This window comes from Notolepis coatsorum (assembly GCF_963971535.1).
Source record: "Notolepis coatsorum genome assembly, chromosome: 3".
NCBI classification, from domain to species: Eukaryota; Metazoa; Chordata; class Actinopteri; order Aulopiformes; family Paralepididae; genus Notolepis; species Notolepis coatsorum.
Genome location: NC_140167.1, coordinates 178,014,727 through 178,038,418, shown reverse-complemented (window position 1 = coordinate 178,038,418; position 23,692 = coordinate 178,014,727). Strand labels below are relative to the sequence as shown.

The following is a 23,692-nucleotide window of genomic DNA, read 5'->3' as shown; positions in this document are numbered from 1 at the left end:
AGGAATATGGTGCCTACCACATGCTACTAATCAGGTTTACATAGCATTAGCTCCATGTGATCTCCATACAGTGCATGTATTGTTATGCATCAAAGGCTCTTTTTTAGGAGATTCCGTACTTAATTTTCTAAATTAATTTTCATAAATAAATCAGTTACACTTGGTTCATGATCTGTTTTTTTATATCTCATGAAAGGACAGCTCCTTCAGCAGCTGCCCTTCAGCTGCAGTCACTCACGTTTTACACTGAGGACGAAGACTAAACGTCTAAGCTAGTTCAATTGAGCGTGAAAATGGTTTCCATATAAAGTGATTTAGGGTTGGATAAGAGCCAAGTGGAGTTAAGAACCGTCACTCTATAAGCTCTACATGCCTCCCTGTACAAACCTAGCCATGTTCGGCGAAGGAAGTAACTGGTGGTTCAACATATTCAAGTCATCACCCAAAGCAAACGTTCTTAATTCCAAAGTCTAGTGCATCGCGACTGTTGAACAATGCCAACACTGCCTGGCTGACACCATGTGTCCTTGTTCAACACACGTTCTTGTGTTGGCAGTGTTGGCATTGTTCCAACAGTTGTGATGACTTTGAAATTAAGACTGTGGTGTCATAGATGGGAAGCGTCACAGGGTTCAAGGGAGGAGCTGTGGTGTTTAGCTCAGGGTGCTCTTTGCACACAGATTTGACAGCACAACAACAGACGCATGCATGCGTGACGGAAGAGTAACATTGCGCGTCTGTAAAATGTAATGGTGATCTACAGAATGCAATGATTTTCTACCAGGAGCTTTCATACCGTGTTGTTGACATGGTTAGCTCTGGTGGGTGGCCTGTGTCGGTGCACGTGGTTGTTGTTGTTGTCGAGATGTCAAGTATAGAGCGAAGTATTCAAGTTATACTTGAACTAGTCAAGTATATGTAGATTGAAGTATAGATTGAACCCGTGCTGCTATGACGCCCGAATTTCCCCAAGGGGATCAATAAATGAATGACTGAACAACTGAGTGAGTTAGTGAGCATAGAGGTGCTTCGCATCGAAAAAGAGCCAACCAGACAAATATTGGCGTCGGGTTTCTCTGGGGAGCCGATGGCTGCAGGGTGAATTGAGCTGATACTAGATATGACAGTTTCCCTCATGTTCTGAGTTCAAGGCTGAGTGGTTAGCATTTAAACTCACTGCTGCATCGGTGAGAACACCTCAACCGATGTTCCCCGCATCTCCTCTCTCCCTCCCCAGTCCCCTCTTACCATCACAGTGGAGGCGCTGTACTCGTTCTTGGTGTTCAGGTGGCACTGTCCGTCGTGGGGCTGGACCAGGCCCCCCAGCTTGCCGTCCAGAGCCAGGTGAGGCACGTCGTCTGTGGCAAACACCAGCAGATGGAAGGCCTCCTTCCTCCAGCCTATCCTCTCCTGTTGAGAAGCGGGTCAGAGGGTTAGGACTGACTAGGACCAGGGGAAAATATCGATATGATATAGTAGCGTGATACTTCCTCTCATGTTCTTGTATTGATGCGCCAGTATTGTGATCTTTTTCACGGCCCTATTTCAAGGCTTTTAATGAAAGACTCTCATTGTGTAGGAGTTCTGATCGTCCTGGCATACACTAGAGGTCGACCAATAGTGGATTCTGAAAGGCTGATATAATAACGATAGTTTGGAGCAGGAAAAGGCAGATAGCTGATTAATCTGCCGATATCACCCCTCCCCCGCAAAATCGACACCGCCTGGTTTGGGCCTAATTCTGCATTTGACTAGCATAAATTAGCCTGGCTGTAAAGAGGCGTCTTGTGTGGTTCCACTGAGGCCATTTTCATTCAGATATCTTGAGGTGAAAAGGCCATACCCATAGCATTTTCCTCCCATCAGATTTAAGCTAGCTAGCTAAGGGATCATCCCTATGTTCCCCGGGTCCTATGTTCCCCGCTTGATTGATTAATAGATTGAACATTTTATAAATTTTTATTATTTTATTAATTATTAATGTCCGCGTTGTTTCGAACTGGTTAAGCTTAAGACCTCTTTCGAACTGGTTAAGGTTAGAGTTTGGAATCAGGGCTGGTGGTCTAACATTTTCAATCAATCAATCAAAGCGGGGAACATAGAAGCCGGGGAACATAGGACCCGGGGAACATAGACATGCTCCCCTAGCTAACTTTGGAGCGAAATCTATCCCATTTGCCAGTAAGCTAGCATGACATGGCTGGCACAAAGATTCCGCAAGATCTCTAGTCTAATACAATATCAGTATCTTCGCACTAGCTTAAAAGATGAGTATGTGGTAAAAGGAAACTCATCGGGCCAAATATATAACAATAAAGAGTAACGGCCACAACCCTTAACCTGGTTCTACCTTTATATCTAGGGTCGGCACGCCCTGTCTGGCCCTACACCCTGAGGTAGACCTATTGAGGTTGAAATGTGTGGTGTTTTTGTGCTCAAGTTCATTCTTTGAAGATGTACATTGTTTGCTAAGCTGTGGTGTGTGGCTGTTTTAAGCCCTGGGTCAAGCTAATGGAAGACCTGGGAGCAGGTGTGGCTGCGCACCTGTTGCACATCAGTGGGCACAGGTTAAATCTGCCATCCTCTCACACACACACACACACACACACACACTGAGGAGAGCTTTTATCTAGAGAACACACACCATCTGCTCTGGCTTGTAACATCTTGCCACTACTCTTCAATAAACAGGTCTATGTTTCCATCATCTCTGCCTGAGCCTCTGCGCCGGAATGCCCCACATCGGACACCACTGTGGCAGTAGACCCCGCTGCGGGCCACACGGCGTGACTTTCCTAGGGCTTTGCCACAGGCGGAGTTGGTGGAAAGTAACGCATAGCAGTTTATTGAAGGAGTAGTGGAGAGATGGTACAAGCCAGAGCAGGTGGTGCATGTCGTCTAGACAAAGAATTAACCGATTACCTCAATGCGCAACAGGTGCCCTGCTCCCAGGTCTACTTGGCTTGACACAGGGCAGGTGTAGCTGCTTAAACCAGCCATCTCCACACTGTACACATGTACAGTTACTTCATTAAAACCCTTATTCTAAAGCACTCTGAAAGTTCCTTTTTTAGCTGCAATCAAAAATACTAACAAACACCTAAAGACATCCCCATGAATGAAGAAAACATTCCTAAAAACATTCATATTCCAGGTGTTTCAAATCAAAACTTCATTTAAAATCAATCCCGGAAATGCTCTCGCCCTCCGCAAGCTTGACAACGGCTGACCCAAACAAGCCAGACAGTCACTTAATAATAGAAGGCAACAACAGCCAGAGCTTTCTCCAGCAGGCCCAGGCCTGGTCATTATCAATGGGTAGACAGAGTGAGACAAAAGGCAGTGCTGGGGTGAGCGTTAGACACCGGAGTGCTGACTAATGCTTAATGGTATGACGCTAAACAAACCCGACCTCTCAACCCGCAGCAGGCACATAAAGGCAACCATTTGTAATGCATTTGTACATTATGTGCTAGTTACAGTATACAATAGGGCTGTGGGCTAGTCGAACACACAGGCCTCTTTGAAGAACTATCCCAATGACTATTATTCAGCACATGAGGCATTCCAGCAAATTGTGTTGTGCGAGAAGCTTTGTTTTGGTTTTTGCGGCCTGTCATGGAAGAATGAATATTTCCTGTTTGTGAGGGTCATGGGGGAAAAACAGTGTTTTTCTCTACAGGAATTCGGGTAATAAATAGCTCCGAGTCTGAACAACTCCACTTAACAACCATCAACAACTCGTCAACCGTACGCACAATACATATACCATTTCACACATCCTTATTGAAATGATGTCTGCAGCCACATCTTACGGCCGACACGATTGATACAATTATGGAAGTAAGAATAGCCTACATCAATCAAGTCTTTGGATCGACTAGGCCCATCCCACCAACCAGTTAGCGTTCGAAAACTAAGCTGTTACTCTAAATTACAAGGCAAGGGCTCCTCGGAGGGAGTCACTCTCTTCCTGAAGAAAACAATTAAACTGGGAGCCAAACACAAGGATACGACTGGGCCTGCTAGTGACTCGTCCTCTTGTTTAACCAGCTGCACCACATTGCACTTCCCGTCTATGCCCCCCCGGTGCTTTTAATTAAGAGTAAATAGGCCAGCAGTTCATCACAGGAGCATCTCAGTCGTCTACCAGTGGCTTTCTCCTTGTGGAAAACCAATATAGAATATGGTAGTGTGCTTCTATCACAGCCAAGCCAGACTTCACTGAAGTGTGTATTCATTAAATGTCAAGAGGCCAGCGCTACATTGGGCTAATGGTGGATTAATGGAGGCCAGCAGCATCATAAAGGAAATGAGATGAAACAAGAGGAAGTCTGGTCATATTAATCAGGGTATCTGCAGGTTTAGCCCAGTCAGATTTAAGGCTTTTTAAGACTTTTTAATGCCACTCAGAATTAAATTTAATACCAATTTCACGATAACAAAATGGCAAAAATCATGGGTACTCTCAGTACACTCATTCAAGGGTACTACGACTATGCCTGCACCTCATGGTACCAAAGCACCTCAAAGGCACTAAAAACAAGATTACAAACATCATAAAACAAACTGGTCAGACTACTGCTTAACCTCACTCCTAAAACCCACTTTACCCCTGCCCACATTCAAAACCGTTCTTAAAGAGCACCTACGGGAGGCTGCAATTCGAAACTGGCCACCGTAAATGTCCAACCCCCCCCCCCCCCCCCCCCCCCCCCTCCTAATGTACAATCTCATCCCCATCATATATATATAATATTTTCTGTTAGGATCTCTGGGTAACAGTACTGTATATTATTTGCATATCGTATATGTCACAAATGTAACAGTACTACAGTATATACCTGTATGTCATGTATGTCCCTATGCCATAAATGTCATGATGTCATGTATGTTTTTACTGTATTTATTTCTGTATATTTTATTTTATTTTTATTCTATTTTACTCTACTCTTATCCTAGGCAACTTGATTGATTTGTGTTATTATTCTAATTCGTGACCTGTCCTGTCTAAATGTTTAAATGTTGAGCGATTTGCAGTGTCAAATTTCCCACGGGATAATAAAAGTATTTCTATTCTATCTATTCTATGTTGTGTATGTCAATATGAATTGAAAATGGGGGACCCTGATGTAAACAAGACAAACGTCTTTCTCTGGTCTGCATCCCCTTATTATTGTGTGTATTGAGCTGTACTGTATTGTACACATTCTGCAATCTGTTAAATAAAGTTCTCATTCATCCAGTTGTTTTGTTTTTGTGGTTTGGTTGAATGAATACTTTATTTAACAGATTTCAGAATGGGTACAATACAGTACAGCTCAATACACACAATAATAAGGGGATGCAGACCAGAGAAAGACGTTTGTCTTGTTTACATCAGGGTCCCCCATTTTCAATTCATAGTGACATTTATGACATGCACAACATACATGACATCATGACATTTATGGCATAGGGACATACATGACATACAGGTATATATTACTGTTACATTTGTGACATATATGATATGCAAATATACAGTACTGTTACCCATAGATCCTAACATATATATATATATATACACATATACATATACATATGATGGGGAGGAGACTGTACATTAGGAGGGGGTAGGTGGGTGGTAGAAAATATATACATAGGGTGGGGTGAAGCTCTCACTCTCATCGAACATCAACACAAACGTGTCCTTGTTTACATCCGTGAAGAGATTTTTTGGATGTAAGAAGCCAATCCAAACCTGGCTATGTAGGACGTTTTGTCTTTGGCGCATGTTAATGTCTTAGCGATTTCCGAGTCAGGGAACATAGCACGAATACCTCTCCTAGTCCATCATTGCCAGTGTAGGACTGGTGCTTTGCGACTGTTGAGAAACCACAGTACCTCAGCTTCAAGCGTTGGCGTGGAGCCGAATGTAGCCGAGTGCAGATGATATAATTGGTGTTGCAGGTGGTAGTCCTACCTGAGATGGCACAGCTGATGCGGAGGAAGGGGCCGAAAAGAAATGCGAAATACTAGTTTGCAGGCGGGTTTTGCAGAGGTATCGGTATGCTTAGCGCTCAGCATGTGCGACTCGACTGCTTTTCTTTTTGCAGCGGGCCTCGTAATGGTCTTTGACTGGCACAAACAGTGGATTGTCGAGCCAGTTCTCGTTAAATTGGCACTTTCCCATATTAACGAGTGCAAATGCTAAACTAAACTAAACGTAACGTTAGCGTTATCGCTTCCGCTTCACCTTGCTAACGTTAGCTAGACTCCGTTGCTGAAATAGTTCCCGGCCAACATAAGGACCTCTGTTGGTTCCGCCCCATTCCGGTCTGCGTGATGCTACAACACGGTCAATAAAAAGTCCCGACTTTATCTCCCGTTAACCGTTTTTCCCCAGATTTCATAATAAAACATAAGATGACATGGTATTTTATCTTTCCTGTCTATGGCATTTTTAAGACCTCTGAAAATGGATTTAAGACATTTTAAGACAAACTAAGGCCTTAATTATTGATAAACAAATTTAAGACTTTTTAAGACTTTTTAAGGATCCGCGGACACCCTGTTAATGAAATGCAATCTTGCTTGACTGACAGCTCACCTTACAAACAGCGGCCTGCAAGATGGCGTCAAATCCACCCTCCGGGGCATCCCGGTTGCGAGATACCATCTGCTTTTGCACTTCCTCGTTGAAGCGGTCCACCTTGTCCGTCAGCGAGAGGAGGTGGCGGAAGCCAAAAGAGGGGACGCAGTTGGGGAACAGCTTGTATCTGTGAGATGAGACAGATACACACAACATCAGACGTATGGCTAAGATGCACTGTAACCCAAAAAGGTCTATTTGAATGCACACTCATAGAAACACAGACTAATGTAGATCACTGAACAATAGAAGGGGGGGTTGCACTCTTCTCTTAATTTCTCAAGACATTTGAATCCTTCAGATGAGGGACCATATGAATCCGGTATATGTTTTCAGATAAACAATGATTTCAAGTTGAATCCTCTAGAGGTGGTAAGTTAGGGTGTCTTCTTGTACATTCATAGTTAAAGACGGTAGAGGTTGTGTACTTTTGGGTGATTTATCTAAAAAGTATGCATAAGAGTACAACTAGGCTTGCACTCTAGTAAATGGTAAATGGCTGCATTTATATTGCACTTTTTATCCAAAGCGCTTTACAATTTGTTCCTCACATTTTACCCATTCACTCACATTCACACACCAATGGCAGAGGCAACCATGCAGGTGCCAACCTGCACATCGGGAGCAATTAGGGGTTAAGTGTCTTGCTCAAGGACACTTTGACACGCTGCCGGGAATCGAACCGGGAACCTCCGGATTACCAGACGACTGCTCTACCTCCCGAGCCACTATCACCCCACATTGTACTCTAGTGAGTACAATGTTTTCACAAAAGATCCATCAGGTGCGCTTGGGTCTTTGGGAGAAAACAACTAGAAAAAAAACAGGATCCCAGGCATTCAAAAAGTATATCAGGAAGGAAATATCTTAAAAAGCCTACATCGTATCGGTTTCAAAAAGGCCTTTGATTGCTAGCTTTTTCTTTTTTTCTTGTGATTTTTGTAATTTTCTGTTTATACTATGTTTTTAACTATGCTCTATTTTTATCTTATTTTTATTCTGTATAAATTTTTTGTATTATTATTATTAATAATTTTATTATTTTAACTATGTTTTAACCCTGTATCACTTTGGGATCCTAGTGAACGAAAAGTGCAATACAAATACAATTTATTATTATTATTATTATTATTATTATTATTATTATTATTATTATTATTATTATTATTATTATTATTATTATTATTACGGCTACATAGTTTAAAAACGCCAACATGTTTCCACCAAGCTGGTCTTCATCAAGTCATGCCCTACAAATCTCATGCCCTGATGAAGACCAGCTTGCTCCAAACATGTTGGCATTTTTAAACTACCGTACTTTTCGGACTATAAGGCGCACCTTTTTTCCCCATTTTTTTACCCTGCGGCTTATATAACGGTGCGGCTTATATGTGACTCGACGTGACCAAACCCGAAAATTTAAAAATCTAAATATTGCTTTTTTGACTGCATTGAAATGTTATTTATCTGTTCCCTTACTTGCTAAACTTAATACAACTTGTAAATTAGTTAATTCTTGTTATTTGTCCGACAGTATTGTGTCCCAATGCTAATTACATGGTAATTAAACATTAAAACACCTGCGGCTTATAGTCCAGTGTGGCTTATATATGTACACATCATTCAATTTAGCTGCTGCGGCTTATATTCAGGTGCGGCTTATAGTGCGAAAAGTACGGTATGTAGCTGTGATACAATAAAGGCTTTTATTTTATATATTCCATTTTATTCAACTTTAATAGTCTGTTAATGTTGATGCACCAAATGACCAAGACAAATTCCTTGTATGTGCAAGCTTACTTGGCAATAACGACCTTTCCGATTCTGATTTTAAGATATTTTCCTTCCTGCTGAAATCCCGTCTTTTTTCCTAAAAGGTATGTATTGGAATCATTGTGATGGCCTATCAATTTTGGCTAAAATTGGCTGCATTTACATTTGTAAAATGTTTTATTAATGTACACTGTCCCCCTTGAACAAATAAAGTAAACCTAAACCTATCCAAATGTAAACAATTATTCTAATTTGAAGAACATGCCTATTAACGCTACCAAATCCGGTGATCAGGGCACTCACAGGTAGCATCACTGACAAATAAGTGGGAATTCTTTCTTAGCAGAACTGGAAATTCTTGCTACTTATGGTGGACTATTCACGATTTCACTGTGGACCAAACGTCCTGGTCCATTTAGTGCAGGCCCACATAATTTCTGAATAAATACCAATCACATACCATCAAATATTAGGCTTTGCCAAACCCATTTTATTTACCTTAAGTTTCTCTGACTTGTCAAGTTTACTATTGAACCCTTGCACTCAAGACCCATAAAAACTATATCTCTGATTTGAAGGTTTTTGTAAAGCCCATGTAGTCTAGAATAGAATAGAATAGAATAGAAATACTTTTATTATCCCGAGGGAAATTTGACACTGCAAATCGCTCAACATTAAACATTTAGACAGAACAGGTCACAAATAAGAATAACAAAACAAATCAAATCGCCTAAGATAAGAGTAGAATAAAATAGAATAAAAATGGAATAAAATATACAGTAAAAATATACTGAGGTATACAGTAGGTGTAGTATTGCACAGTGCCGTTTCAAAAGTAAGAGTCCAGGAAGATGGTAACTGTCACTCTGTGCTCAGTCAGGGTTTCCCCATTAATGACCTAGACTGTGGTGGCCCGCTGGGGTGCTTCGAGGAGAGGATTGGGAAGCACTAGTCTAGTCGATTTTGTGTTTTGAGCACAAAGTTCATCATAGATCTAGCCTCTTTATTTTGCTCTCAAAGTGCACCAGATTGATGCATTTAACTTTAAAATGTACACACAAAAAAGATTTACGGGGGGGCATGCCCCCGGACCCCCCTAGAGGGTCGGAGGTTCACCCCCCATAGTCTCGGAAAATCCTGTGGGATGCAGTGAGGCAGAGTGATGCATTGTATAGTCTGATGGCTGTTGGAATGAAGGACTTCCTGTGCCGTTCAGTGCTGCATTTAGGTAGTGTGAGCCTAGCACTGAACATGCTCCTCCTGTCAGCCAAGTCTGTGTATAGTGTGTGGGAGGAGTTTTCCCTAATGGCCTGGAGCTTAGCAAGGCTCCTCCTCTCCACCACCGTCGCTAGAGAGTCCAGCTCCACCCCAACCACGCTACTGGCCTTCCTGACCAGCTTATCCAGCCTGTTTGTGTCCCCTGCTCTCAGACCGCTGCCCCAGCAGGTCACAGCGTACAAGAAGGCGCCCGCCACCACCGACTCATAGAACATCCTCAACATCCTTGTAAAGACATTGAAGGATCTCAGCCTTCTGAGGAAGTAGAGTCGGCTATGGCCCTTCTTGTACAATGCCTCTGCGTGTTTTGACCCGTTCAGTTTGTTGTCGATGTGCACACCGAGGTATTTGTACTCCTCATCCATGTCCACATCGACTACCCTGATGGAAACGGGGGTCACAGGTGCACTCCTCCTCCTCCCCAGCTCCACCACCAGTTCCCTGGTCTTCGCCACATTTAGCTGCAGGTGGTTTTTATCACACCATGTGACGAAGTCCACTACCAGTTCCCGGTATTCCCTCTTGTCACGGCCCTTTATACATCCCACTATCGCAGAGTCATCAGAAAACTTCTGAAGGTGGCAGGACTCTGACCGATAGTGGAAGTCGTTGGTGTAGATGGTGAAGAGGAAGGGAGAGAGGACTGTCCCCTGCGGGGCCCCGGTGTTGCTGACCAGTCTGTCTGACACACAGCTCCGTAGGCGCACGTACTGTGGTCTGCCCGTCAGATAGTCAACAACCCAGGACACCAGGGGGGCCTCTACCTGCATCGCCTCCAACTTCTCACCCAGCAGCCCAGGCCTTATGGTATCAAAAGCACTGGAGAAGTCAAAGAACATGACTCTCACAGTGCTCCCCGGCTTGTCTAGGTGAGTGTAGGCTCGGTTCAGCGGGTAGATGACAGCATCCTCTACCCCCAGTCGGGGCTGGTCGGCGAACTGGAGTGGATCTGGGGTTTGATCACCGGGCGGAGTTGCTCCAGGACTAACCTCTCCATGGTCTTCATTATATGAGAGGTTAGAGCCACCGGCCTGTAGTCCTTGGACGTGCTGGGACGCGGGCACTTAGGGACAGGGACCACACAGGAGGTTTTCCACAGTGTGGGGACTCTGCAGCCTCAGGCTCATATTGAATACAAGCTGGAGCACATCACACAGCTGAGAGGTACAGGTTTTGAGTACTTTTGGGCTCACACCATCAGGACCCGCAGCCTTGCCTGCATGTAACTTGCTCAGCTGTGTACTCGCGTGTTCTGCAGAGAGCCACACTGTGGGGGTCTCAGGTGTTGGGGGGAGGAGGGGGTCTTCGAGCCGCGGGGGGCAGACAGGCTGCCCCAGAGATGAGGGGGGGTGGGCAGTTGGGAGGGGGTTGCTCGAGTTGAAGGGCTGAGGGACAGACTAGCCGGGGGCCGCTGTATCAAACCTATTGTAAAACAGGTTTAGCTCATTAGCCCGGTCTACATCTCCATCCACTCGCCTTCCCCCCGCCGGTTTAATGCCGGTTATGGTCTGCATTCCAGAAATGTTTATTTGCAGTTGTTAAGTCGGTCAGTCTATAAAGTATATCACTACTCAACCTCTCCATTCAACTACTCCATTCTGACAGCAATCACTTGTATAAAGTGTTTGGTCAGTAACCTGGGTCTCCCAGTCCCTCAGCTCTGCAGTAAAGGGAAAATACATTTTCTGGTATCCCGTTCCCACTTTATCCAATCAGGAGAGAGAACCCTAGGCCTAGATATTTATCTCTTATCTCAAGAAATGTTGTCAAGCAAAATTTGCTTACTGCACTGGCAGATTACTTTACTTGTTTCAAGCACATATTTGCTTTTAAAACTATTTTTTATTTCTTATTTTTGTCAGACCATTTTTGCAGTGTGGAGTTCTCTCTCCTGATTGTATAAAGTGAGAAGTAACAGGACACTAGAAAATGGGTATGAGGGTACAGGGTATGAGGGACTGGGAGACCCATGTTACTGACCAAAGTTCACCAAACACTCTATATCAGTGATGGCTGAGTGTAGAGCTATTATATTAACAAAGGAAATACAAACGTACAGCACCTTTAACTTACCATCTTTAGACAATAAAGTTTGAATACATTGTTCCTTTGAAAACTCTAAAATGGAGTTATATGGTTCTCTCCTCTGAGGTACTCATTTATTGTTTTACTAAAGGAAAGCTAAGAGAAGTTTCATGTGCATGAAGATCATAGCCTGTGAAGACCTTCTCTAGAAGAGCTGCCCTCCATCCACTTCTTAAACACCCTAATCCTACCTATAACCTGGTCGCTAAACACCATAATCCTACCCATATCCTAGTCACTAAACACCATAATCCTACCTATATTGTGGTCGCTAAACACCATTCTAAATGTTTGCCATTTCTCCTGCTTGTATAAGTGGGATACAGGGCAGAGGTGGGCAGACAGGAGGTTGACAGGTTGTCATCTGTCCCTTTAATGTTTCCCAGCAGTATGCATCACACACACACACGCACACAACGAGCCATAACCTAGTTAGGCAGCGATGCGCGAGAGAGCGGCCAGCAAGTTAGTGTGGAGTAATCTCACCTCGGGGGCAAATGCCTTTCACCCTGTATCTATTCTGTTGCCTTTCAGCTTGCACACATCAACAACCTCTCGCATCCACAACACACACACGCATGCACTCACATGCAGTGATAGGGACAGTGGCCATTTTAATGAGCTGCCACTTTGCTGTGAAAAAATAAGCAACAATGCATTCCCAGCGAGGCTCTCTCAACATGCATCATTCATAAATGGTCAAAAATAGAACTTAGGGTTGTGGACTGAATTATTAATGCAGGATTTCCCGCTTTCGAACAAGCCCATCCAACACTCCCGTTTCTGTGCATAAGCTAACAAAAAAAAGAAATACTAACCTTGTACCGTCTTTCACTAGTATGCACTCTCCTACTAAGGAATCTACCTTGCCTATATCCCTACCTAGTACCTACTCCTACTATGCTCTCAAGTCTGTAGCACTCAAGTTCAACACCGTTTGACGAACAACGTTACTTCTTCCTGCCGACTTGTTGTACAGAATGTGTAAGTCACTTTGGATAAAAGAGTCCGCTAAATGTAAATGTAAAACATTGATTCTAAAAATCTAATTTTCTTTCCGAATCTAGAAGTACAACAATATTGATATCGTCACTGTCTGATCTGAAACAGGACTCCCCCAAACAGCAACATCGATCCCAATTTAAAATTCCATGTCTGACTCTTGAAACGCAAATCCATTACGAGTGACAGAAGCTCGGTCCCACGTTTCGCAATTATGCCACATCAATGTGGAACGCCCTACCCACAGCTGTAAAGGAATGTGAATCACTAACCACCTTCAAAACCACTCTCAATTTAAAGAGCACCTACGAGAGACTGCAATTCGAGACTGGCCCGTGTAAATGTCCAAACCCAACCCCCTCCAATGTATAGTTCCCCCCCCGACCGCACCTACCCAACCCCCCCCCCCCCCCCCCCATCCCCCGCCACCTCCTCCAATGTACAGTTTCTTCCCCCTCAAATGTATACTCTCTTTTTGTACTCTGGTATGTCATAAATGTCTAGATGTAGCAGTACTGTCCATCTGTATGTCATGTATGTCATATATGTTATGATGAATTGAAAATGGGGGACCCTGATGTAAACCAGACGAAAGTCTTTCTCTGGTCTGCATCCCCTTAACAATTGTGTGTATTGAGCCGTACTGTATTGTACCCATTCTGCAATCTGTTAATAAAATGTGCAATCAATCAATCAATCCCTTTCCTCCCTTCTCACCCATTGCACGGGTTCTCCTGGTACTTGGGGGCCGTGTAGGAGAAGGGCGACATGTTCTTGTCCACGAAGGAGCCGAAGCCCAGCCGGAAGTTGCTGGTGAGCTTGCCCATCTCGTGGGCCAGCTTGTTGCCCAGGTTACGGATGGTGTCCAGGTCGTCCTTCATGGAGAGGGACAGGTCCATGAGGTAGTAGAGGTCCACCGGGTAGTCCTCCACCTGACGCACCTGCACCTCGAACCACGTCGGGTCACCTGGAGGAGGGAGTATGGAGAGTTGATTAACATGTTAAAACAATAGGAGTCAGGTGTGAATGGACTGCATTTTATATAGTGCTTTTTATCCAAAGCGCTTTACAATTTATGCCTCACGTTCACCCATCGACACACATTCACACACCGATGGCGGAGGCGACCGTGCAAGGTGCCAACCTGTTCATCGGGAGCAGTTAGGGGGTTAAGTGACTTGCTCAAGGCCACATCGACACGATGCCCGGGAGGAGCGGGAATCAAACCGGGAACCTTATCAGATGCTCTACCTCCGGAGCCATTGTCGCGTCTGGGTGGTGTAGAGGTAAAAGCCTATACCACCACAGAGACCCAGGTTCAATAGACCTGTCGCTAAACCACTCCCCAAAATAAAAATTGTCCAATCATATCACAGCAAAAGTCAACTCGGTTTGTGGGCTGTATCAAACCAGACGGCTGTGATCGAAACCACTGTGAAGAGTTCAGTTTATATGTTATTATCTACCTAATATCTGATGGTGAAATGCTGTGTGTGGGGTACCTGTAATTCGGACACCAGGTACCCTGAAAGACTGGATGGAGGAGTATATTTCATACCTTTTCCGAAGCCCAAAAGACAACTCGACAAATGCAAGCGATGGATTCTGCTGTGTCGTCAACCACATACACAACTGAATGTGAAGACCATTACCAAGGACACTTATGTTTGCTCAAAGGTAAGGTCAATTCATAAAGACATAATATTTGACGGCATGCATTAGAAACGTAGACCAAACCATTAGTTTGCTAACATTTGACTTTGACTGCCAACTAGCTAGCGTATATCCGGGCTCTCGTGTCTGCTCCGAAAAGACACAGACCCTACCTCTCGAATGACAACCTTGTTAGCTTTCTGCATCATACCTTTAGCCTTATGTATCATAACATAAGCTTTCTGCATCATACCGTTAGCCTTATGTATCATAACATAAGCTTTCTGCATCATAACGTTAGCTTTCTGTATCATAACGTTAGCTTATACTCTGGACTGGATTGCTAGCAGGGCTAGTACTAGTAGAGCCAGCTAGTTCCTCATCTCATCAGCAACGTTACCGCAAGCCAGGTGCATAACAGTGGAAATGATGACCAACAAGGACAGTTATAGTTATAGATGTAATGTAGTGACCACCATTGATAGTATAAATAACTGGCTAACAGACAACAGAATACTAATAACATGAATACTACTACATGCACTAAGAATGCTCGATGCACTTCAGATGCCATAGTGCCACTTGAAACCAGTAACAACAGGGACAACGATGTAAATAAGTCCTGGACTTTTCGTTTTATCCCTGACAAGGCAAATACAAATGTTGATCTGTCAAAGTTGTTATGTTTGTTGTCAATAAAATCCAATTTGAGCTGCATTTTATGCATGAAAGATGCTCCATAAATGAACTATTATTATTATTATCCGTCTATGCTTAGCTAATACTCAGCTTTTTGTGTTTTTTTCACAGAATGAGGTGTGCTGGAGATGTTACTGCCCTCACAGAGACGACACAGGTCAACCCAAGACAGGACATGAGTGACAATGAAAGAGGTCTCCTTATCCATCACCCCTCCCCTCTTACTCCAGATGAGGAGTGTGGAGCAGGCTCCCCCAATGGAAGGTGGACATTACTAGAAAGCTAAACAGAATGCTTAAATAGGAATGTTAGAGGTTCTAGAAGGTTCTACTATGACATCATCACCAACGTTCCACAATGATCGGGCACTAAGGTTCTAGAATGTACTGCCATGACATCATCACACACGTTCCAGAATGTTCGGGCGGCACTAATTTTCTAGAATGTTCCTAACAATAGGGCCGTGGGTGAATTATGTACCATTACAATCACTACAGTACTGTAAGTAAGTAAGTAAGTAAGTATTTATTTATAAAGCACCTTTCATACATGTCATGTAGCTCAAAGTGCTGTATTAAGTTTCAAAAGTAAAAGTACAGTACATATTCTATAGGGTGTTCTTGTATTTCAGTGCATTCAACCCTCAATATATTGACCTGAAGGTTGTTAAAGTGGTCCAGTTATGCTGCTCTGTGTCCCTCAGATTGCTGGTTTAAAATGTTAAAGTACTTAATCTTCATCAACAGTTGCTGATATTGCAAATGTCAACAGACCAGGCTATTAATCCATAATGGAGGTACTAGAAGAAAGGTTACAGGGTAACCAAAATCAACATGTTTCTCCTTCCAAGGGTCATCAATAATCACAGCAAATGTTGTGACTATGACTAACGGGTCAGGAGATTGACAATGATTGTACATCCAGCGATAACATTTTAATTCGATTTGTGAACTATGGGTCTGGGGTTGGGACAAAATCAATGTTAAGCCTCGTCACAGCATTCATTTGGCTACAAGAATATAATGTTAAATTACCATAGATGTATCACAACAACACATGATATTGTTCGCTATTCCAGTTTATATCGTACATCCATTTGTGTAACTGTAAATCCATGTATATTTATTGTATATATTAAAAATAGTGGCTATTTATGTACACTTTAGTTGTGGGTTTTCTTTTCTAATCAGAGTGATCTATCTTGAGAATGTGTTGTATATGCATTTATTTATTATTATACTTAGTGTTATAAGAAAAGCTATGTCCTGTACCCATATACTGTGATTTACAGGTATTTTGGTAAATGGTAAATGGCTGTATTTATATAGCACTTTTATCCAAAGTGCTTTACAATTTGTTTCTCACATCTTACCCATTCACTCACACATTCACACACCGATTGTGGAGGCAACCATGCAAGGTGCCAACCTGCTCATCAGTGTCTTGCTCAAGGACACTTCGACACGCTGCCCGGGATTACCAGATGACTGCTCTACTCCCAAGCCACTTTCGCCCCCTATTAGGTCTATTTTATTATTAGGTATTTTTACTTTGGTCTCTATCACTATACATTTATAGTTAGTGTAATCAATCATTTGACCTGATGTACACTAGAATGTGCAGCATACCATTCTCTGACGTCTCACCCCTTTATGGAGGAGGATTGTTGGCAAGTGACAGCTCTCACCTTTTTCCTCATTCTAGTGACTAGTGACACAACTGTCGGGTCTAGCTTGTATACTGCGTTGGACCACTAGCCTTAAACTAAATGTATCAGCAATAGTAGTAATCATGGATTATCGTCATAGTTCTTGTAATCTTCAATCAAGTCAACTGTAAGTAATGCTTGAGACGTTATCTATAGCTAATGCTTGCATCACCATGGAGGTCTAAGGTAAATGTGTATCTCATGAACGTACTTTTCCACTGCATATTGTAACCCTCTCTGTCTGCTTCTAGATGAAATATTTGTGTTATCTTTAAAAAACAGGTCTATTACCTGCTGTGGTAAATCTCCCGCGGCCTAGCCCCTTTCGTGATTGTGAAGCAAGGCTTGCATCACAGTCAGGAAAGGGGCTGCCTGCGGCCATCGTCAACGAGAGTCATTCACGGTCGGCTTTGTTTGTCCGAGGTTTCAAAGGGGGCGTGGTTTAGTGACAGGTCTATTCTCTGTAGTGGTGCTTCTGGACGTTCGGCCAAACACAATCTGCAGTGTTCGCCGGTGTGAAGCTTGTGGGGTATTATTAGTCCTGGTCGTTGCATTAGCAACTCCTACTGGTCGGTCTGTTCGGCGGGGAGGGGATGTGGGGGAAGATAACGTGAACATCCCAGCGCGCTATGCTCTCCCAGTGAAACTCCTTGCTGTCAGGTGAAAAGAAGTGGCTGGCAACTGTATGTATCGGAGGAAAGGTGTGGTAGTTCTACACCCTCCCCAGACTGACAGAGGAGACATATAGTCTACACCCTCCCCAGACTGACAGAGGAGACATGTGGTAGTCTACACCCTCCCCAGACTGACAGAGGAGACATGTGGTAGTCTACACCCTCCCCAGACTGACAGAGGAGACATGTGGTAGTCTACTCGCTCCACAGACTGACAGAGGAGACATGTGGTAGTCTACACCCTCCCCAGACTGACAGAGGAGACATGTGGTAGTCTACTCGCTCCACAGACCGACAGAGGAGACATGTGGTAGTCTACACCCTCCCCAGACTGACAGAGGAGACATGTGGTAGTCTACTCGCTCCACAGACCGACAGAGGAGACATGTGGTAGTCTACACCCTCCCCAGACTGACAGAGGAGACATGTGGTAGTCTACTCGCTCCACAGACCGACAGAGGAGACATGTGGTAGTCTACACCCTCCCCAGACTGACAGAGGAGACATGTGGTAGTCTACACCCTCCCCAGACTGACAGAGGAGACATGTGGTAGTCTACTCGCTCCACAGACCGACAGAGGAGACATGTGGTAGTCTACTCGCTCCACAGACCGACAGAGGAGACATGTGGTAGTCTACTCGCTCCACAGACCGACAGAGGAGACATGTGGTAGTCTACTCGCTCCACAGACCGACAGAGGAGACATGTGGTAGTCTACTCGCTCCACAGACCGACAGAGGAGACATGTGGTAGTCTACTCGCTCCACAGACCGACAGAGGATATCGCAATGACCAGGACTGTGCCACACACTTGGCATAACGACTACATTTGGGAGAAAAAGGCAAAACAAAAAAAACAATAGGAGTTGGGTTATATTCACATTATTTCCAGAAATTACAGGAATCTAATTAAACTTTTAAGGACTTTATCGCAGAGTTGTTTTAAACACACCTGCAACTGTCACCCAGCCTTTTAGCATTCTGCTTCATGTATTACATACAGTACTGTGTCATTTTATTTGGTTGTTTGATGTGTTTTAATCATTTCCCGACAGGCCGTCATTGTAAATAAGAATGTGTTCTTAATTGACCTGCCTGGTTAAATAAAGGTTGAATAAATCAAACAAATGAAATAATTTCCACAAACAGGGAATGTCAGGTAACTACACATAATTAGTTGTTGGCTCTAGGCACTCGTAAAGGTTGTAGGTTCAATGGTTTCATATATAACGCCAAGATTATTATATACCTGGTCGCAGGCTGAGAGAGATCTTCTGAGGCATGATCTGGACCACGTTATACTGGGTCGGTGCCGACCCTTTAGAACTCAGGGGCTCGTTCTTAAGGACCGAGGTGGCACTGCTGGGATACTCGATGAGCCGCATGTCGCAGCCCCTCTTCTGCAAGTTCTGACCCAGATCACACCGCGACGTCAAGGTCCGTGCCCTGCCGAAGTCCTGGAGGAGCAAAACACACAAACATGTCAACCTCTGTGAACACTGTGGCAGACAACGTTTTTCAGTGCTTTTAACTTATCAAAAGGTTTGTCAGTTCATCAATGGCTATTTGCTTATAGGAATGCTCATATTTTTATCCATTTATTACTCAAATGTTTGCACTACATCATTCCCTACCTCATTTTGCATTTTAAAAAGTTAGCATTTTGTACTTTAGGTTGTACTTTAGTTTGTATATTTTGTATAGTGTGTTTGGCCCTTATTCTTTTTAACTTTTTTACTGTATGAAGCACAATCTCGGGGGACTCATACAGAACCAAGCATTTCACTGTCATGTGATGTAGCCTATACGTTATATGTGACAAATAAAACAAAACTTGATATTCCATCACCCATGTTTGGGCTGGTGATAATAACACTATAAACACGGACACATTAACCCTTTCACTGCCACATTACCAAACGGTTAACCCTTTCACTGCCACACAACAGCAGGTTAACCCTTTCACTGCCACACTACAAAAGGTTAACCCTGGCTTTACTATCATCATGATAGTAAAGGGTTAACCTTCTGTAGTGTGGCAGTCAAAGGGTTACATGCAGCAGAAGTGCCTACCTCTTGCGCGCACCAGGCACAGTTGGGGTGGATGAGGAGACACTCTTCACAAGACGTCGCGCTGCCACTCATACACACGTTGAGTCCTGAGAAGACGGGAGGAAAGCGCACACAGTAGGCCTACATACAGCATACAATAATAGTAGGCCAACACAACACAGTAATACTGAGGCTCGGTTTCATTCAATAAAACGTTTCTACAGCTGGACAACCGAAATAACAGTACAAGACAGGCGTACATTTATGAATTTAGGTTTATTGGGTATAATCGCGTGTACGTAACGCGATTATATTATCCAGTAAAACTGAATTAATAAATGTATGCTTGTCTTGTACTGTTATTTCGCTTGTAAATCCCGATGTTGTCCAGCTGTATAAACGTTTTATTGCTGCTCACACACAACTGAACCGATGTTGACACACAGTAGCCTGGAGCATGCGTGCACAATCAACATACAGCTCACTGGTCACACAATACAATAAATTGAAAACATTTGACTGCATAACGGACATAACTTTGTTGATCGGACTCGTACCTTGAGTACTGCGAAGGCATATTTCCATAATCACGCACCAGAGTGAGCTTCGCCACATCAGTGTCGCAGGGGTCCACATGTTGTCAAGTTGCGCGTTGTGTTCTTTTGGATTATGATGAGGTCTCCGTGAAGTTCTCACAGATACCGATCGGTTGTCCGTCCGTCGGACCTCTCATTGGACTCAGTCCTCTCGGCAAAATCCAGAAAAAACAGCAGCTCTATGTCCATTTCAACTCCACCAAAGAACTTCTTCTGCTTTCAAAATATGCGCAACCTATAATAAACGGTATTATACATCCCCCCCAAGTAAACACTGGACTGGACACAATCCTTTACGTACTTGACGTGAAGTCAATTGATTTATATTCTGAGGGCGCCTTTGCAGCTTTCCACGTCCATAGTTGACCCATGGCTTGTTGACACTAATCCCGTTCGTCCATTTCTCCACTGGTTTAATTAATGTTCTCCGCCTCGGAAACGTCCAGATCCACTCCAGATAATACGTTAGAAACTAAACAAAAAAAACTAGAAATCAATGCTCACAAGTCACTCACAACAACACTGCTTGCAAGTCTTTTCCTATTCCTACCAAGTTTGTGTTGGTCGCTCTCCGGCTCGCGTCCCAGTTGGAGTCTCCGCCTTTTTCCTAACAAGGGAGGGGGCGACTCTCCATTAACCCATTCACTGCTTCAGTATTACGTCCCCGCTTCCCCGGCATAGAGCATGTCAAGACCTCAACAAATTGCATAAGGTTCCACCTCACTTAACCCTTTCACTGCCACAATACACAGGAGGTTAACCCTTTCACTGCCACACTACAGAAGGTTAACCCTTTGATAGTAAAGGGTTAACCTTCTGTAGTACGGCAGTGAAAGGGTTAATTGACTGGACCCTGATGTAAACAAGACGAAAGTCTTTCTCTGGTCTGCATCCCCTTAACAATTGTGTGTATTGAGCTGTACTGTACCCATTCTGCAATCTGTTAATAAACTTTTCAATCAATCAATCAATCAAAACATTCCATAATATTTACAAATTAGTTTACAGGTGATCTAATTCAAGTATCAAAATATGGAAAATGAGATGGTGGATGCCATTTAAAACAGTCAATATTGGTCTAAATAACTAAGAGATCATTGTAGACTACATAACTTTGTAATCACAACTGCCTGGTTCAGTATTAATAATTTACTGTATTGGAACCTCATTGTCAGTGGCGGTCAAACACCTCCTAGTGGAGATATGAGAACACCAGTGTGCCGTCTTGAATAGCTTCTCTACAGTTCTGACAAATCAGCGGTTTAACCGCTCTCAAAGAGCACCTACGGGAGGCTGCAATTCTAAACTGGCCACCGTAAAGGTCCAACCCCCCCCCCCCCAAATAGACTGTCTCCTCTCCATCATATGTATATAATCTCTGTTAGGATCTATGGGTAACAGTACTGCATATTTGCATATCATATACGTCACAAATTTAACAGTACTATATACCTGTATGTCCCTATGCCATAAATATCATGTCATAAATGTCACTATGAATTGAAAGTGGGGGACGCTGATGTAAATCCTTAAGAACTTCTACTCATGTACAATAGAGAGCATCCTGACTGGCAACATCACCTCCTGGTTTGGGAATAGCACTGCACAAGACCGAAGCAGACTACAAAGAGTGACACGTTCAGCCGAACGCACAATCCCCACCCTCCAGAACATTTACAACAAGCGGTGCAGGGGGAAGGCTAAGAGAATTATTAAGGACTTGAGCCACCCGAACAACTGCCTCTTTGAACTGCTGCGGTCAGGCAAGCGATACCGGAGTCTCAAGGCGAGCACAGAAAGACTCGGAAGCTTCTATCCCCAGGCCATCAGGCTGCTTAACGAACAATGAACACTACACAACAACAACCATCAAACGCACATAGCACACACATCCACACGCACACACTCACTTTAAACAAACACACAGGGGCGGAGCTAGGGGGTGGCTACCTGGGCTCAAGCCCCGGATGTATTCTGAAAAGCCCCGAATCTATTTAAAAAAAAATTAAAAAAATGATTTTTTTTTTTTTTTTTTTTTATACAATTCATCATTGTTACATGAAAATATGTTTGCACCAGATTTAGCAGAAGCTAATTTCCATCTGTGGTCTATCCAGCTGCTAACTGTATTTTAGTGAGTTAAGTCTTGGTGTTATGGTAGACTCAGACCTAAGCTTTAAATCACAATCAACAAGTTGACAAAAACTTAATTCTTCCACCTTAGAAACATAGCTAAAGTACGGCCATTTATAAATCAAAAGGACGCTGAAAACCAGATCCATGCCTTTATCTCAAGCCAACTCGACTCCTGTAATGCACTCCTTACCGGCCTCCCGATTAAATACGATGATAACTATTTTATTGCAATGCACTATTGCATTATTTTATTCTATTTTACTAACTATTTTATTGCACTGCACTATTTTACTTTGTATCAGTGAATCATAGACGCCTGGCCATAAGAGCATTCGGAGCATCTCTGCTCTCCCACTATTGAACTTGGGGGAGCAAAGGTATGCTCCTGCTCCACCACTTTTTGATTATATGAAAAATATGATATATCCCCCCCCAATATATAAATCTAACCATAACTACGTTATGGTTAACTGAGTTTTATAGTGAAAAGAGCAGCTTTATTGGTCAAGATTGAAGGCTCTATATTGCAGGAAATTGCACGTACAGGTTCATTAAATTCAAATAAAATCTGTCGTGGAGGGGGTCGTGCCTGAGCCCCTCCAAACCACCCCTTGTCTGCCCAAAAAAAAAAATAAAAATAAAAAAATTTAAAAAATTAAATAAAAAAATAAAATAAAAAAAGGGGGGGCCCATCTGGGCTAAGCCCCGGATCTCCTACAATCCTAAATCCGCCCGTGTAGCACCCACTCCCCACACTTTATAGCACACACTCACTTTAAACAAACACACTGTAGCACCCACTCCCCACACTTTATATTTATTGATGAAGGATTGCACTACAACTCGTACACCTTACTGTAAATTTTACCTAAATTGTACCTCATCCCATTTCTGCTTTGCACTATATAATATTGTACATTAGTACACTGCATAGTATTGTATATTATATGGTAACTCAGTTACGTCTATTCTGCATCGAACATTGTACATATGTCTATACTGAACACTGACCTCATTTTCTACTTCTAATTTACATGCTATACTATGTTATTTGATACTATCTTGTCTAGCAGTCTCTGGAGCGTAACAGTAAGAAGCATTTTGTATGAAAGTATTCTGTACTTCTGTATGACAACTATTAAAGAAACTTGAAACTAAACAAGACAAACGTCTTTGTCTGGTCTGCATCCCCTTAACAATTGTGTGTATTGAGCCGTACTGTATTGTACCCATTCTGCAATCTGTTTAATAAAGTTTTCATTCATTCAACCATCGTAAGCTCGCTTTGCAATGTGTAGTGGTGGACTACAGTTCTGACTAATCGGTACATATTGCGGTTTAACAATCATAAGATATCGTAAATAAAATCTAACCCTAACTAACCTTACTGTCAACACTTTG

General features: G+C 43.1%; 1 protein-coding gene across 1 annotated transcript in view; it reads right to left on the bottom strand.

The window, feature by feature from the left end:
* Positions 1–20,715, bottom strand: part of itgb5 (integrin, beta 5) — a 115,296-nt gene extending 94,581 nt beyond the window's left edge. Inside the window, exons 1-6 of the mRNA XM_084309993.1 lie at positions 20,117–20,715; positions 19,581–19,666; positions 18,757–18,964; positions 13,490–13,739; positions 6,593–6,761; positions 1,249–1,410 (exon numbers count right to left, since the gene is read on the bottom strand). Coding sequence (XP_084166119.1) covers positions 1,249–1,410; positions 6,593–6,761; positions 13,490–13,739; positions 18,757–18,964; positions 19,581–19,666; positions 20,117–20,195 — 954 coding nt within the window. The 5' untranslated portion in view covers positions 20,196–20,715. The remainder of the gene's footprint in view (positions 1–1,248; positions 1,411–6,592; positions 6,762–13,489; positions 13,740–18,756; positions 18,965–19,580; positions 19,667–20,116) is intronic.
* Between the last annotated feature and the right edge of the window lie 2,977 nt (positions 20,716–23,692).